Source organism: Felis catus, chromosome E2 (assembly GCF_018350175.1).
Source record: "Felis catus isolate Fca126 chromosome E2, F.catus_Fca126_mat1.0, whole genome shotgun sequence".
NCBI lineage: Eukaryota > Metazoa > Chordata > Mammalia > Carnivora > Felidae > Felis > Felis catus.
In genome coordinates, this window is record NC_058382.1 from 2,964,445 (window position 1) to 2,979,015 (window position 14,571).

At 56.7% G+C, this 14,571-nt stretch overlaps 2 protein-coding genes across 4 annotated transcripts; one reads left to right on the forward strand and one right to left on the reverse strand.

The window, feature by feature from the left end:
* Positions 1 to 126: 126 nt before the first annotated feature.
* ZNF524 (zinc finger protein 524) lies at positions 127 to 3,476 on the reverse strand. The gene is made up of 2 exons (XM_003997392.6): positions 2,778 to 3,476; positions 127 to 1,188 (listed from the first exon to the last, which is right to left on the reverse strand). Exon 2 carries the CDS (start codon positions 1,147 to 1,149, stop codon positions 358 to 360), a length of 792 nt encoding a protein of 263 aa, XP_003997441.1. The 5' UTR covers positions 1,150 to 1,188; positions 2,778 to 3,476; the 3' UTR covers positions 127 to 357.
* Positions 3,477 to 3,588: 112 nt separating this feature from the next.
* Positions 3,589 to 8,820, forward strand: FIZ1 (FLT3 interacting zinc finger 1). 3 transcript variants are annotated; one of them, XM_023245333.2, is made up of 3 exons: positions 3,589 to 3,689; positions 5,218 to 5,572; positions 6,540 to 8,820. In XM_023245333.2, exons 2-3 carry the CDS (start codon positions 5,258 to 5,260, stop codon positions 7,725 to 7,727), a joined length of 1,503 nt encoding a protein of 500 aa, XP_023101101.1. In that variant the 5' UTR covers positions 3,589 to 3,689; positions 5,218 to 5,257; the 3' UTR covers positions 7,728 to 8,820. The 3 variants fall into 3 exon arrangements, with proteins under 3 accessions (XP_023101101.1, XP_023101100.1, XP_023101102.1); XM_023245332.2 differs by lacking the exon at positions 3,589 to 3,689 and adding an exon at positions 3,696 to 4,607; XM_023245334.2 differs by lacking the exon at positions 3,589 to 3,689 and adding an exon at positions 4,073 to 4,458.
* The last annotated feature ends 5,751 nt before the right edge of the window (positions 8,821 to 14,571 follow it).

The following is a 14,571-nucleotide window of genomic DNA, read 5'->3' on the forward strand; positions in this document are numbered from 1 at the left end:
AAGCTAACAAGGCACATGACATGGGGTTCTCCCAAATTCGATGCACTCCTATCAGGGTGGCATAGCGACCAGAGGACATTTGAAGGGAGGGCCAGCCCTGGTACCATCACTGAATACACACAGGAAGCCAGTAGGCAGATATTTATTTCCAAGGCCCCTGCCTCCAGGGGCCTGTCAGTCCGGGGGAGGGTGGCGGAAGGCAGCAGGACCCAGGAGTTTAGGTCCTCACCCTCAACCCCCTCCCACAACGGGAAGACCACCAGGTATGAGGGCGTCCCAGCTTTCCTGCCCAGGCTCAGCACCAGCTGAACTCCCAGCTCTAAACCTGGCCTGGGGACAGGTGGCCCAGGGTGCGGGTCAAGCCAGCTCTTTGCCCTCCGGCTCCTCCACCCCCTCTTCAGCCCCTGCCGTAGCCGGAATGCCCTCGTCGTCCCACGGTGGTTCGGGCCCTGGGTCCGGGGAACACAGGGGTGCCCCCATGGCCTCGGGGTGCTTGCGTTTGGCATGGCGCCGGAGCGTGTTGGCCTCCGTGAAGCGCAGCCGGCAGACAGGGCACTGGTAGGGGCGCTCCCCGGAGTGGACACGGTGGTGGTGGGCCAGCTCACCCGCCTCGCGGAAGCGACGAGGGCAGAGTGGGCAGCGGAAGGGCCGCAGGCCAGCATGGATGTTGCAGTGCCGCCGTAGGTGGCTGGACCGCTTGAAGGTCTTGCCGCAATCCTTGCACTCGTGCGGCTTCAGCTCTGAGTGCGAGATGCTGTGGCGTTCCAGGTCGGAGAGGTAGGGGAAGGCCCGCAGGCACACCGGGCAGAAGTGCGGGGCCTTCTTGGGGCCGGAGCCCTCAGGCAAACCAGCCGCTGACCCCTCAGAGACTGTATAGGGCACACCCTGATCATCGATCAACAGGAGGTCGCTGCCACCGCCGCTGCCCACAGGGGCTGTCACCCCCTGTGCCAGCGGGGGCTCCTGCCCTGACTTGGGGGGGCGGCCCCGCTTGCGAGGGAGGGCGGCCTTGAGCGTCCGATTCGAGGAGGTGGCCCCCCCAGGGCGCCGGCCTCGGCGGCCCCGGGGAACAGGAGGAGGTAAGGCCAGAGGTTTCTCTTCCTCCCCGGGCAAAGGCGAAGGCAACGGGTCTGGGCTGGGGGTGTCCATTGAGCAGTGGGGGGCTTGGGTCTGGGCACTGGAGCCGGGCTAAGAGGAGAGAGGGGGCAGCCGTCAGTGCAGGGAGGGTCTGAGTCATCCCTTGTCCCCCAACACCTCGCCCATCCCTTGGTCTGAGTCTCTCGACCTGGGCATGGCCAACATTCACCTGGACAGTTATAGCTACACTGGTAGGTAAAATAGCAAGATAATTCCAACCATTTGGTAAAAAGACACTACCTTTAGCCACACAGGTGTCTCCTAAGCCTCCCTCACCCCCTTCCTAGAAGTTCAGAGTCATCTTGAATCAAAATAAAGGAAAATCTTCATAGGAGGATAGGATAGAGTCCAACTAAGGGTATGGGCCAGTATTGCGATCCTCAAAACAAAGAGCCCATCAAACCTGAGCCACGGAGGCCCAGAAATGTTTTGTCCCGCTTCTGTTTGGCAAAGTGGGAGGAGTGTGGGAGTTCAGGACTGGGAGAAGACAGGGACTGGTGGTCCCAGGTGATGTTTGGCCCCAAGTCGTGGGTGAAGAAATATATGGGAACTGTTAAGGCTCCCAACTCACAGGGTCTGGGTTCAACTCCTGAGTCTGTCACTCACTCTCTGTGTGGTCTGGGGCAATTATTTCTCTGAGCCTCCGTTAAGCCTTTTGCAAAATAGGACGAATAGGTCATCTTACTCGCACAGACATGGCATGAGGATAATACACATAAAGTGCTCAGTGCACAGAAGTGCCGAGAAGATATCAGCTAGGCACTCACTGACAGCTAAGCCCCACGCCAACTTTCTGAATAATGGTACATCACCCCCATTTTGCAGCTGGGGAAACAGAGGCACAGGAAAGCCTGGTCAGTTGCCCAAGCCCTCTCTGCAAACAAGAGCGGGATCAGGACTCGAACTAGATCTCCAGGACCCCAAAGGCGCAGGGAGTGAGAAGAAATGCACCCAAGGAGACAAGGGGATACCATAGGGTTCCTTACACCTGGGTTAGATCCAGCTCTGCCATTAATTAACAAATGACTTTGCTTCTCTGGGCCAGTTTCCACCTCTTGTAAAATGGCTATAGCAAGTTGTCAGTCGGTAATAGTAAGCACTCAGTAAACTACCGTCACCACCATGACCTCCATCGACAGAGCATGGGACCATGAGACTAGGGTGTAATTAAAGCGAGAGTGAGGAAGGAAGAGGTGCAGTTAACAGCTGGGGCTGCAGGTGCCACTGGAACAGGCACATACACTGAAGGCCAGAGAGGGACCACCACTTTTCCACGATCACATGGTTCGCTCCGGTAGGAAGGCCTGGACTAGAACCGGGGTCTCCGGAACAGGGGCCTCGCCCCTTGCCCCTCTGCAACCCCCGTGCAGGCACGCGCCCGGCGGCCCGAGCGCGCGGGGCGGGCCCTGCGGGGGCGGTGGCCAATGAGCGGCGCGCGGGCCGCGGACGGCGAGGGCCTCCAGGAAGGGGGTCTGCGCGCGCGCGCCCGGGCCGACTCCGCGGGGCGCGAGGTCGGCGCGCGCGCTGCGGCGGGCTCGGGCGCAGAAGCAGGTGTGGGGGCGCGCTCCAGGAGCGCGCGGCCCCGGGCCTCCCCTCCCTCCGCTCCCCTCTCCCCGCCCGGACCCCCGCCTCTCGGGTACCTCATTTGCATGTCGCCTGGGCTCGCGAGTGTGCGCGCGCGGGGGCGACGGGGCCGGCGCGTGGGAAGGGGCGGGGGCCAGGGGGCCCTGCCCCTCGGCGGCGCGCTTGGGGACGGCCCCGCCCTCTCCCTCCCCCACTCCCTCTCAGTCGGGCCCGCGCCCGCGGGGAACAAAGAGGACGCGCCGGGTCCTAAGGACCGGTCACGTCCTTGCAGCCAAAACGCGCCTGCGCGCCCGTCGCTTTCGCTGGCCCCGAGCGGGAAATAACCCCACCAACACATTCTGGACCACATAGAAATGTCTTTCCTCCCACAAAGTACCCAGCAGGGTGACCCAATCAAAGGCAGGTACCACAAGGATGAGGAGCGGGAAAATGGCTGTTTGTTCCCGTAATTAACATGGCGCCTGATAGGCTTCAAAGCCCCCTGGAGGGCTGACAACAACATGGGACCTGCTCTTTCCATCTAACTCTACCACAGTCGCCGAACTTTGATTTTTCTTTTCTCCTGACGCAAAGCTACATCCTACACAGGAGGAGTCTAAGGCTGTGAAAAAGGAATCACATCTGCCCTCATCAACGTGAACTCCCACCAGCACAGACACCGAGGGCAGGAGGCCGCGGCGGGAGCCTGTTGCCCTCAGTCTGTATGGCGCCGGGAGTCCACCCCCCACCCCCGCTTAGCTCCGCCCCACTCTGCCCTCACCAAAGATGGCGCCACCCTGGCTTCCCCAACTTCCAGTGCTGGGGAAGGGACGGGAAACAGGGATAAGGGCGGGCGGTGGGGAGGGGGAAGCCAAGGGGGCGGGAGAAAGGAGTGTGGGGGAGCAGGGAGCCGAGGCGGAAGTCGAGGGGCCCCCGGGTGGAAGTGACGCTGCCCCCGCTGCCCAAAATGTCGGCGCCCAGAGGGAGGTGTAAGTAATTAAAGAGAAAAGCCGACTGACTTTCCCGGCCTCCTGGGGCCGCCCCAGGGCTCCAAAACCCCCGCTCCGTGCGAGCGAGGTGGACTCGCCCGGCTGCGGGTCGCGCCTGACCTGCTTCCACCCCGGGCGCCCCGGGCCGCACCTCTTAGGGACAGGGGGGAGGGGCACAAAAGGCCGGTACTCAGGGCCTCGGTCCCAGAGCCGACCGGGGAGGGGGGGGCCAGTCCTGCAGGCGACTGGGTGGGAAGGAGGCGGGGCTTAGTGGCGACAGGGGCGGAGCAGCTGCGGGGAGGAGCTTCCAGAGGGGCGTGGCTTAGAATGGAAATAGGCTGGGCTTAGTGGAAGAAACGGGACTTGGGTAGAAAATGGGTGGGGCTTAGCAATGGGTGGGGCTTGATAAGGGGCGTGGCCAGAGAGTGCTAGGAGGGTCCCAGGTTGAAGGGTGGAAGGGACTTACCTGGGCTGGGGGGGGGGGGGAGCGGGAATGGGACTCAGGGCACAGGTGGGCGGAGCTTAGAGTAGAAGGGGAGTAGTTTGTGCAGGAGGGGGCGCAGTGAGGTGATGGGATTTAGGCGTGTAATCAGTCTTAGTGGAAATAACAAGTCTTCATAACGTAAGTGCAATGATTTGGAGGGCTGGGAAGGGGCTCCCCCTGGAAGTCTGAGTGGAGGGTCTTGGAAAGGACGGGCCCCCCTACAGGCTAGGTGGAGACGACAACCTGTGTGGCGTTCTGGAGGCGCACCTTAGCGGAGAAGAGATGGTAGGATTTCGAGAGCAATCTCAGAGGAACTTGGCGGGCGGTAGTAATCAGAACAGCTTGCCTGTTGAGCCTTTGCTGGGCCCCTGCCTGAGTCAGGGCGCGGCACGCACTGCCACAGTTTTGCTTACGCCTCACCTCCACTGCATGAGGTAGGTACCCCTGTTACTCCCACTGTGCAGATGGACAGACTTTCTGCAGATGGACAGTTGGTTTCTTCAGAGGTTCCAGCACCATTCCTGGTCGCCCTGGAAGGTTGAACCAAGTGCACTTGGCCCCAAATCTTTGTCCCGCTCATTTGCTAGGAATGTGAATCTTTTCCCCGAAGATGACTTTCACTCTCGAAGAAGACTGGGAGGGACTTTCAGAGAGGAAGGGACTTGTCAGAGAATTCAAGAGGCAACGGGAACTTGAGGAGGAGTGGGTGGGACCTGATTGAGAGTGGCTGGGGGCTAACAGAGTGGGGGGGGCTTAGGGAGAAGGGGGGGGTCCAAGTAGAGAAGAGGCTTAAAAACACTCAGGAGTGTATTAGCCACTTGGCACTGATTAGGAAGATTGGCAGATGAGTGAGAGGAGGGTTTGTAGGAGAAGGGGAGGCTTAACGGTGGGTGGTCGTGGCTTGGAGGTTGAGTGTAGCTTGGAGGGAAGTGGGAAGGGTTCCCAGGGGACAGATAGCGGGTCCTGAGTCCAAGGAGACTGATAGGAGAGGGCTGATGGGGAGCTGACTGCTTCACCTGCCCTCCATGTCTCCCCTTGCTCCAGAGAGAGCCTCCACTCGCCACTGCCCTCCCACCACGCCACCATGGATGATGCCCCGCTGCCAGTGCCCCCGGTCCCCGCCCCGGCCCCGGCCCCAGCACCTCCCGCTGCTGCTGCTCCCCGGGTCCCATTTCACTGCAGTGAGTGTGGCAAGAGCTTCCGCTACCGCTCGGACCTTCGGCGCCACTTCGCCCGGCACACTGCACTCAAACCCCACGCGTGTCCGCGCTGTGGCAAGGGCTTCAAACACAGCTTCAACCTGGCCAACCACCTGCGTTCGCACACCGGCGAGCGGCCCTACCGCTGCTCTGCCTGCCCTAAAGGGTTCCGAGACTCCACCGGCCTGCTGCACCACCAGGTGAGTCCCGCAGGCTGGGCTCAGGCTGGCCTCCCTGGGCTGGACACACCCTTGGAGCCACAGGGCCCCACTTTGGGCAGCAGACAGCGCTGTGCTTTCTCATTTAGCTTTACCGTTCAACAGGCAGGCACTACCAATCAAAAGGACTGGACACTCAAAATCTGTCTCTAGTACTCCCAGACTTTTAAATAAACCACAAGGGCCACTATCAGTAAGGCACAGTCTTGTGTAACACACCGGCCACATTTCACGTGCTCAAAAGCCAGGTGTCGCTGGTGGCTGCCATATTGGTCAGTGAAGATACACAACACCTCCATCAGTGCAGAAAGCTCTGTTGGACAGTTCTTGCTCTAGAAGGTTGGACATTTACCTTGAAAAACCACCTCCCATCCCAGGGGATTATGAAAGATCCTCTCCACCTCTTCCCGATATCCACCACCTTAGAGGACATCCATAGGAGGCTGGAACGTTTATCAATAATAATTACAATTTCTAGGAATTGAGTAGCTGTTTAGTGATGATTTTATCCTATACTCACAACGACCCTGTGAGATGGCACATCTTGTGCCCATGTCACAGAGGAGAAAAGCAGAGCCTCAGAGATGATCTTACTTGTCTAGTTTTCACTGCAACTAGAAGGCAGAGGGGGGACTTGAACCCAGGTTTGTTAGTGCTCAGAGCCCTAGTACCTAGCCATTCTCCCAGGGAGTCCCAGTTTCCTAGGTGGGCTTGGTGAAAATGAGTAAGAGTTAGTCCGGACAAATGGGAGGAAGAGTTCTCCAGCCTAAGGGAACAGCACGTGCAAAGGTCCTGCGAGGGAAGGGGCAGAAAGAATCCCAACATGACCCAAATCAGAGAAGAAGAGGGAGAAGGTCGAAGCTAGGCAAGGCCAGCCGGGAGGGCAGGAATCTGCCCTGCAGCCTGGACCCTCTGCTCTGATGCCGCGCTCTCCCTCTCTCCCTCCCAGGTCGTCCACACTGGTGAGAAACCCTACTGCTGCCTGGTCTGCGAGCTGCGCTTCTCCTCACGCTCCAGCTTGGGCCGCCACCTCAAGCGCCAGCACCGTGGGGTGCTCCCGTCTCCACTGCAGCCCGGCCCAGGCCTGCCCGCCCTGAGCGCGCCCTGCTCCGTGTGCTGCAACGTGGGCCCCTGCTCGGTGTGCGGGGGTGCGGGAGCTGCTGGCGGAGAGGGCCCAGAGGCGGCGGGCGCGGGCCCGGGCAGCTGGGGGCTGGCGGAGGCCGCGGCTGCGGCCGCCGCCTCACTGCCCCCGTTCGCCTGCGGAGCCTGTGCGCGGCGCTTCGACCAGGGCCGCGAGCTGGCGGCCCACTGGGCGGCGCACACTGATGTGAAGCCCTTCAAGTGCCCGCGCTGCGAGCGCGACTTCAACGCCCCCGCGCTGCTAGAGCGGCACAAGCTGACGCACGACCTGCAGAGCCCGGGCGCGCCCCCAGCGCAGGCCTGGGCCGCGGGGGCGGCCGACGGCGGCGGAGGCGGCGGTCCTGCGGAGGCAGGCAGCGCCCAGCCGGCCTGGGACGGCGGGCTGCTCCTGGGTCACGCCGGGGGCGGCGTGCCTGAGCTCCGGGGGCTGCTCCCCGAGGGTGGCGGGGAGGCCCCAGCGCCCGCGGCCGTGGCCGAGGCGCCGGAAGACACCCTGTACCAGTGCGACTGCGGGACCTTCTTCGCTTCAGCTGCCGCGCTGGCCAGCCACCTGGAGGCCCACTCGGGGCCCGCCACCTACGGCTGCGGCCACTGCGGGGCCCTGTACGCGGCCCTGGCGGCCCTAGAAGAGCACCGGCGGGCCAGCCACGGCGAGGGTGGAGGGGCGGAGGCGACGCCCGCGGCCCCGGAGGGGGAGCCGGCGGCCGGGGAGGCCGCGTCCGGCTCGGGCCGGGGCAAGAAGATCTTCGGCTGCTCCGAGTGCGAGAAGCTGTTCCGCTCGCCGCGCGACCTGGAGCGGCACGTGCTGGTGCACACGGGCGAGAAGCCGTTCCCGTGCCTCGAGTGCGGCAAGTTCTTCCGCCACGAGTGCTACCTCAAGCGCCACCGGCTGCTGCACGGCACCGAGCGGCCCTTTCCCTGCCACATTTGCGGCAAGGGCTTCATCACGCTCAGCAACCTCTCTCGGCACCTGAAGCTGCACCGGGGCATGGACTGACGGCCAGGCCGCGCCTCCGCCCGACCGCCCCTCCCAGGGGCGGGGCTGGACTTGGGCCCGGGCCCGGTCTGGATCCAGATCCACGGGCCCTGAAGCAAGGGGACCCTGGCTGGAGAGACAGGGCCACCAGACGCCCACACAGGGCCCTGAGCTGGAGGGCAGCAAATAAACGGAGAGATTCCTCAGCTCCGGGGTCCAGGGTCCATGAAGAGACCCCTGAGTGTGAGACCCCTGGAATATACGCTGGGCACCCCCAAGTCAATAGGCAGCCTCCAAGCTCTGGGGACCTAGCAGTGAGAAATGGGTCTCCCAAGTACTTCTCATCTTGAGGGCCCTAATAATGACAGATGGGCACCTTCCCCCCCCCCCCCAAGGGAAGGCTGCCCCTCTCCCTGAGAGCCATCATTCCCAACGACCTTGATCTGGAGAATGTGGGGAGATCATGACCCCAAATTTCCCTAGATCCCCTCCAAATGCTACCCACCAGTCACTGGTGTCCACCCCCCCCCCCCAAATGGATATAGCCGGAATCTGCCTTCCCCCGCTCCCACCCCATTTCATTCCTTATGCTGAAAGAGGACCAGGGTAGATGTCCCCTGCCCTCAGCCCCCACTCCCCAATTAGGTCTCCCTCTCCTACTGCAGAATGGATCAACCCTAATGATCTTCCCCACCCCCAACCACTAGAATAGGCTGGTTTGAAATCCCTCCTGCCCAGTAGAATGAACTGATTCAGATACACACCCCTGTCCACTGGAATGGGCTGGTCCAGACTGTGGCCTGCCCCCCCACCCTCCTTAGGTGAATACGGCAGACACTCCTCCCTCGCTCTCGAGTGTGGGCCAGTCCACGTCATTCCCCATCCTGTGAACTCATCTGAATGGGAGGTGGTGGACATTGGGGTTTTCCTCCCACTCTGCTGTAGCACCTGTCAGTCTTTCCATCTCTGTTGGTTTGTCTGTCTCTGTGTTCCCCTCAACCCCAAGGGGGAAGGGGGCTTGGCTAGGGGGTTCGCCCCTGTGAGCCTCGACCTTGCCCCCTCATCCCACTCCCTAATGTCTCCAGGACCCCAATAAACCTTGTCCTGTCAGTCACTGATGTCTCATTTTCTGATCCTTGGCTCCAGAGAGGTGGGAGTTTCTCCCTCCCTGGTTTAGGACAGGCCCCCTAAATAAAGATCTTTCCTCCCTCCCTCCTGACAAATTTTGAGTCGAGAGTGCACGACCATTAAAATCAGAAAGGGTTTAAGTCTCACCAAAAGCAACCCAGTCCCTTAAATACAAAATCCGTCTCCAATGGGCTAAACATGCCCTTTAGAAACCATCAATCCCATAAGACTTGCCCCCTAAAAACCAAACTATCTCCTTAAAGAAAAGTTCTACCCCTAAGCAGAGACCGTATCTCTTAGACTCCACCTCCAGGTGTCCAAATTTGTACCTTGAACGCTTACATCCAATTCCTAGGATAGGATTCGCCCATCAGGGAAGGGGTCAGCCATTTGTATTGTCTTCTGTGCACTAGATTACATTCCTGTATACTGAGTGCCTATTCTGTGCCAGGCATTGTAATCCTCTCTGGGGATCCAACAGCAAAGAAAATAACTCCTCATGGGGTTTATATGTTTAGTGTGTGGGCGATAGGGTGGAGAAAAGAGTAATCAAAGAAAGGAGAGTAATTTCCAGATGGTTTTGAGCATCTGAAGGAGATGAGGAAAGGTGTTAAGAAAGTGACTCTGCCATCCCAGTTCGGGTGTCCCGTGGGCTTCTCTACAGAGGTGGCATTTGATCTGGAACCTGAAGGGTGGCAAGAGACCAGCGAGGAGGATGCCTGGATGGGCGCGGAGGAGAGGGAGGAACTGAGGTCGAGGGGTCAGGTCATGCAGAGGCTGGTGGGCCCTCCAGGTAATCAAAAGCAAGATTTTAACGTGGAGGGATGGGATCACTCTTGCACTTTACAAAGTTCCCTCTGGCTGCTGAGGGGAGAAGGAACTGGAGGGGTACAGTGGAAGCAGAAGACTATAGCAGTCCAGCAGGAGAGATGGGGGGGGGGTGTGGCTAGACCTTAGTGGTGGAGGGAAATGGGTGGGTTCGAGATGAATTCTGTAAACAGAATGTGAGTGTGTGTGTGTGTGTGTGTGTGTGTAACTGAAAGGGAGGAATCAAGAGGGTCTGGTTGAGTGGTGGCATTTTGAATTAAGAACAGAAAAGGGGAAGAACACATTTGGGTAGGGGTTTAGGTGAATCAAGAATTCCATTTTGAGCTTCTTAAATATAAGATGCCTGGGAGATTGGCATGCTCTAATAAGGCTGAAGATGTGCATATCTCGCGATGCAGCAATCCCACTGCTAGCCACAAGCCCCAGAGAAATCCCTTCACCTGCACTGGCAGACACACAGAAAAACACTCCCAGCAGCACATAGGGTCAGCCTCAAACTCTGAACAACTGGAACATCACTGTGAGGGTCTGAATGTTTGTGTCCCCATCAAAATTGATATGTTGAAATCCTAAAGCCCAGTGTGACAGTATTTGGAGATGGAGCTATTGGGAGGTGCTTAAATCACGAGGGTGGAGTCCTCATGCGTGGGATTAGTGACCACATTCCAAAGGCTCCAGAGTGATCCCTAGTCCTCTCCACCATGTGAGGACGCAGCAAGAAGGCAGTGGCCATGAGGGCCTAGAAGAGGGCCTTCCCCAGAAGGCAAGCATGCTGGTGCCTTGATCTTGGACCTCTGGCTTCCAGGACTGTGAGCAATAAATTTCTGTTGTTTACAAGCCACCCAGTCTGCGGCATTTTGTTACAGCAGCCAGAACAGAATAAGACATCCATCAACAGTATAGCAGATCACTAAACAGTGCTATATTATGCTGTGGAATACTATACAGCAATGAAATGAAAGGAGTGCAGAAACCCACATTTGCATGGATGAAAGTTACAAAGGAACCCAATGCAAGAAGGCAAGAAGAAGCCCATGGAGTATGATTCCATTTACATAACATTCATAAAGCCAGCAAAACCATGATACTGTTTAGGATGTATTGTGGGTCGTGAACCATCTAGAAAAGCGAGGAAAACATCTGCCCATAAAAACTCGGAACAGTGGGGTTGGATGCATCACGCCCAATCTTCTGTGGACTCTGGGGTGGGAGCTACCATTCCATGTCTCAATCTGGTGATCCATTGATCATTCTTTGCTAACTGTGCATTTGTATCGTGCTCTTTTAGTCTATGAGTCTCGTATCTCACAAGAAAAAAAAACAATGTAAAGGAGGCAACCCGGGATCCAGGAACCAGACTCATCCCCTGGGGCAAAAAAAAAAGAAAAAAGAAAAAAGAAAAAAAGAAAAAAAAGAGAATCTGTCTTGGAGGAACAAGACCCGCCCCCTTAGATTCAGGCACCGCCCCAGGGACAAGACCCGCCCACTTGGAGACCTGCTCGGTGTCGAGCACAGAGGGTCTGGAAAGGAGCCAGGGTTGTCATGGAGATGGCCTCCAGCTAAGGATTAATGAAGAGGGACCTGTGGAGGCTCCACTCCTCCCACCTCACCTCCAATCCAATCCTTTCTCTTCTGAGACAATAGCGAAAGGGATTCACCCATTTCCCCCATCCCCCCACCCCAGGGCCTCCCAAGGGCCCAAGGCTGGACCCTGTACCTAACTCCTCTCACTGTGGCCCCATTTCATAGGTGTGCTAACTGAGGCTCCGAAGGAACGAGGGAGGATTTTGCTCTCCAGAGAGCCGATTATTGGGCTGACGCTGACGGCTCGCTCACAGCTGATCCGTCCAGGCGGCCACCTGGACGCTCACCCGAGCTCCTCGTCTCCCCACCCCGCCTCAGTCTTCTCCCTTCAGGGGGTCCCCCTCTCCTGAAGCCCCAGCCTCGTCCCCTCTTCACTCCTCATCCACATTTCTGTGCGCAGCTTGGTGCTGAGGGGTGAGCATTTCAGCATTTCAGCAAAGCCTGCCCTCAAGGAATTATTTCTACTCCTGCGGAGGGGGAGATGGGCAATCAGTGGGTAATCTACAAGTAGCCTAATGCTACTTTGCTGTAAGTACAGGTTGGAAATTAAGGCAGAGTAAGGACCAGAGGGTGACAGGAGGGATCTTTTAGCTAAGGCGGACAGGAGAGGTGTCTCTGAGGACATCTGAAAGAAATGATGGGAGTAAGGGAAACTTCGTGGAAATCTAGGGGAAGGGCATTCCGGAGAGGGAGAACAGCACGTTGAAAGGCCCTGGGGTCCACAGAGAGCAAAGAGGACGGTGTGGCTGGAGCAGAGAGTGAAGCAGGGAGAGAGAGGTGGCAGTCAGCTGAGGGAGGCTCCAGGGGCCAGACCCGTCCAGCCTTACAGGGAGGGGTGAGGAACTCGGGAGGAAGGGATGGGGAGCACGAGAGGTTGTTCAGCGCTGGAGTGACAGCCTGTGATTTCTGGGTGCGGGAGACTGGCCGGGAGGTAGGGGGGCTGGAAGCAGGAGAGCCAATGAGGAGGCAGTTGCAGTGGGACTGGCCCCCCGGAGTGCAGCCCGGAGCCAATCAGAGCCAGGTCCCGCCCCCTGCCCGAGAGGCCAGCCCTGCCCAGGCCCCCCTCTCTCACCTGGGTTCCGCGCCCCGCCTCCTCCCTGCTCCCAGCCTGGGTCTCCCCTGCATCCGGCCGGGCCTCCACGCGGGTCCCACAGGAATTTCTCTAAAACACTAATCGGATCATGTGACTCTCCAGCTTAAAACCTTTTCAATGGCTTCTCAGTGCGCTAGGAATGCGTCCAGCATTCAGCTTGGACTAAGAGGCTGGACACAGTGGCTCGTGCAGCTCCCGGCCTCTCTCCACCACACTGCCGGCTCTGATGTCCCAATCCAAGGCCCTCAGTCTCCCCCAAGACAAGACCCCCTCCCCACCCCACCCCACCCCATACATGCTGTTCTCTCTGCTTGACACTTTACTTCTCACCTCTCCATTCCTGAATTTTCCTTCCTTCCTTCCTTTTTTTTTGGGGGGGGGGGTAAGGAAAAAAACGTTAAGCCTGTAAAATATAGATAATGAAGGTGAAATAGCCACACATACCCCCTCGATATAGACTCGGAAGAATTGAAGGCGGCCATTCAAACGAAAATATATTCTTGAACGTTCATAACAGCACTATTCACAATAGCAAACAAAAGGTAGAAATAACCCAATGTCCATGAACAAATGGGCAGACCAACACAATGCAGTCTACCCATACAGTGGAATATTATTCAACCATAAAGAGGAAGGGCATACGGATACATGCCGCAACATAGATGAATCTCGAAAACATGCTAAGTGAAAGAAACAAGTCATAAAAGATCACGTATTGTATGACTCAGTCGATATGAAATGTCCACAGTAGGCCAAGCCCTAGAGAGACAAAGCTGAATGTTGGTTGCCAGGGGCTGGGAGGAGAAAGGGCATGGAGAGTGACAGCTTCATGGATCTAGATTTCTGTTTGGGGAGATGAAAAATTCTGATACTAGATGGTGGGCATGGTTGACATCTCGATGGTGACATTGAGAATGTATTTAATGCCACTGACATTAATGCCACACCCACCCCTATATACTACCAGCTTTGGGACATTAGAGACATACCTCACTCTCCATAGGCGCCTCTAGGATGTGATTGCTTCTCCCTGCTATAAAATACCCACTACCTGGGGTGCCTGGGTGGCTGTCAGTTAAGCGTCTGACTTTGGCTCAGATCACAATCTCGAGGTTTGTGAATTTGAGCCCCGAGTCAGCCCATTTCAGATTCTCTGTCTCTCTGCCCCTCCCCTGTTCGTTCTCTCTCTCTCTCAAATATAAAAAATAAAACATAGAAGGCACCCCCTAGCCCATATTTGGTAGTTACTATCTCCATGGTATTTTTAGACTTTCACTCATACATATATATCCTTTAGAAAGTAGTATTATTGACCAGATGCTTTTAAAAATCAAGCTGTAGGCCTCTGTTGTCTCCCCCATCTCTTGGTGAGATGCAAAGACTCCTGGAGACTCGCTTAGCTTTGAAATGTTTTAGTGCCTCGCTTTACCATTCTTTAAAATGGGAGAATAACATGACCCACTCCATATGGCAAGGAGACACAACTGGGTTTGTATTTGTAAGGCGCTTACAAGGCTACACTATTATTAATTTTCATTTTATTTATTTTTCATTACCCTCCCCTTCCATCTATTTCTTGTACCTTTACTTTCTTGAGTATGGAACACATTAACATGGTTTCAAATTCAAAAAGTACAAAAGGATAGAGTGTAGCGAGTTTCAGTTCTGAGAGTTAGACAAAGTTGCGAGTTTCCTGTCTCCTCGTCCAGTTCTTCCAGGTGCAAACCACTGATGAGCAGATAGAACGGGTCACAGACTGTTTTCCAGCTGCCTTCCCCCCCCCCCTTCCCTTCACATTATCACTTGGAGCCTTTCATATTTTTACCCAGTAAGTTTCTTCATTCTGTTGTTGTTGTTATTATTATATTCATCTTTTTTATTAATCTGATGATGATGATGATGGCGACACACAGCATTCCACTGGGCAGATCAGTCGTGACTTCTCGCTCGAATCCCCTACCGATGGGCATTTAGCTCATTTCCAGTCTTCTGCAGTGATGTGTAGTACTACACTCATTCCTGATACAGATTTCATTTTGCATGTTTCCAAACAGGTCTGACAGAAAAGATCCTGGAATTGTTCGCTTGTTAAGGTTGTTCCAAACTTCACTCGCCCCAGGGCGCCTGGGTGGCTCAGTAGTCGGTTAGGCATCCAACTTTGGCTCAGGTCATGATCTCATGGTTTGTGGTTTCGAGCCCCGCGTCGGGCTCTGTGCTGACAGTTCAGAGCCG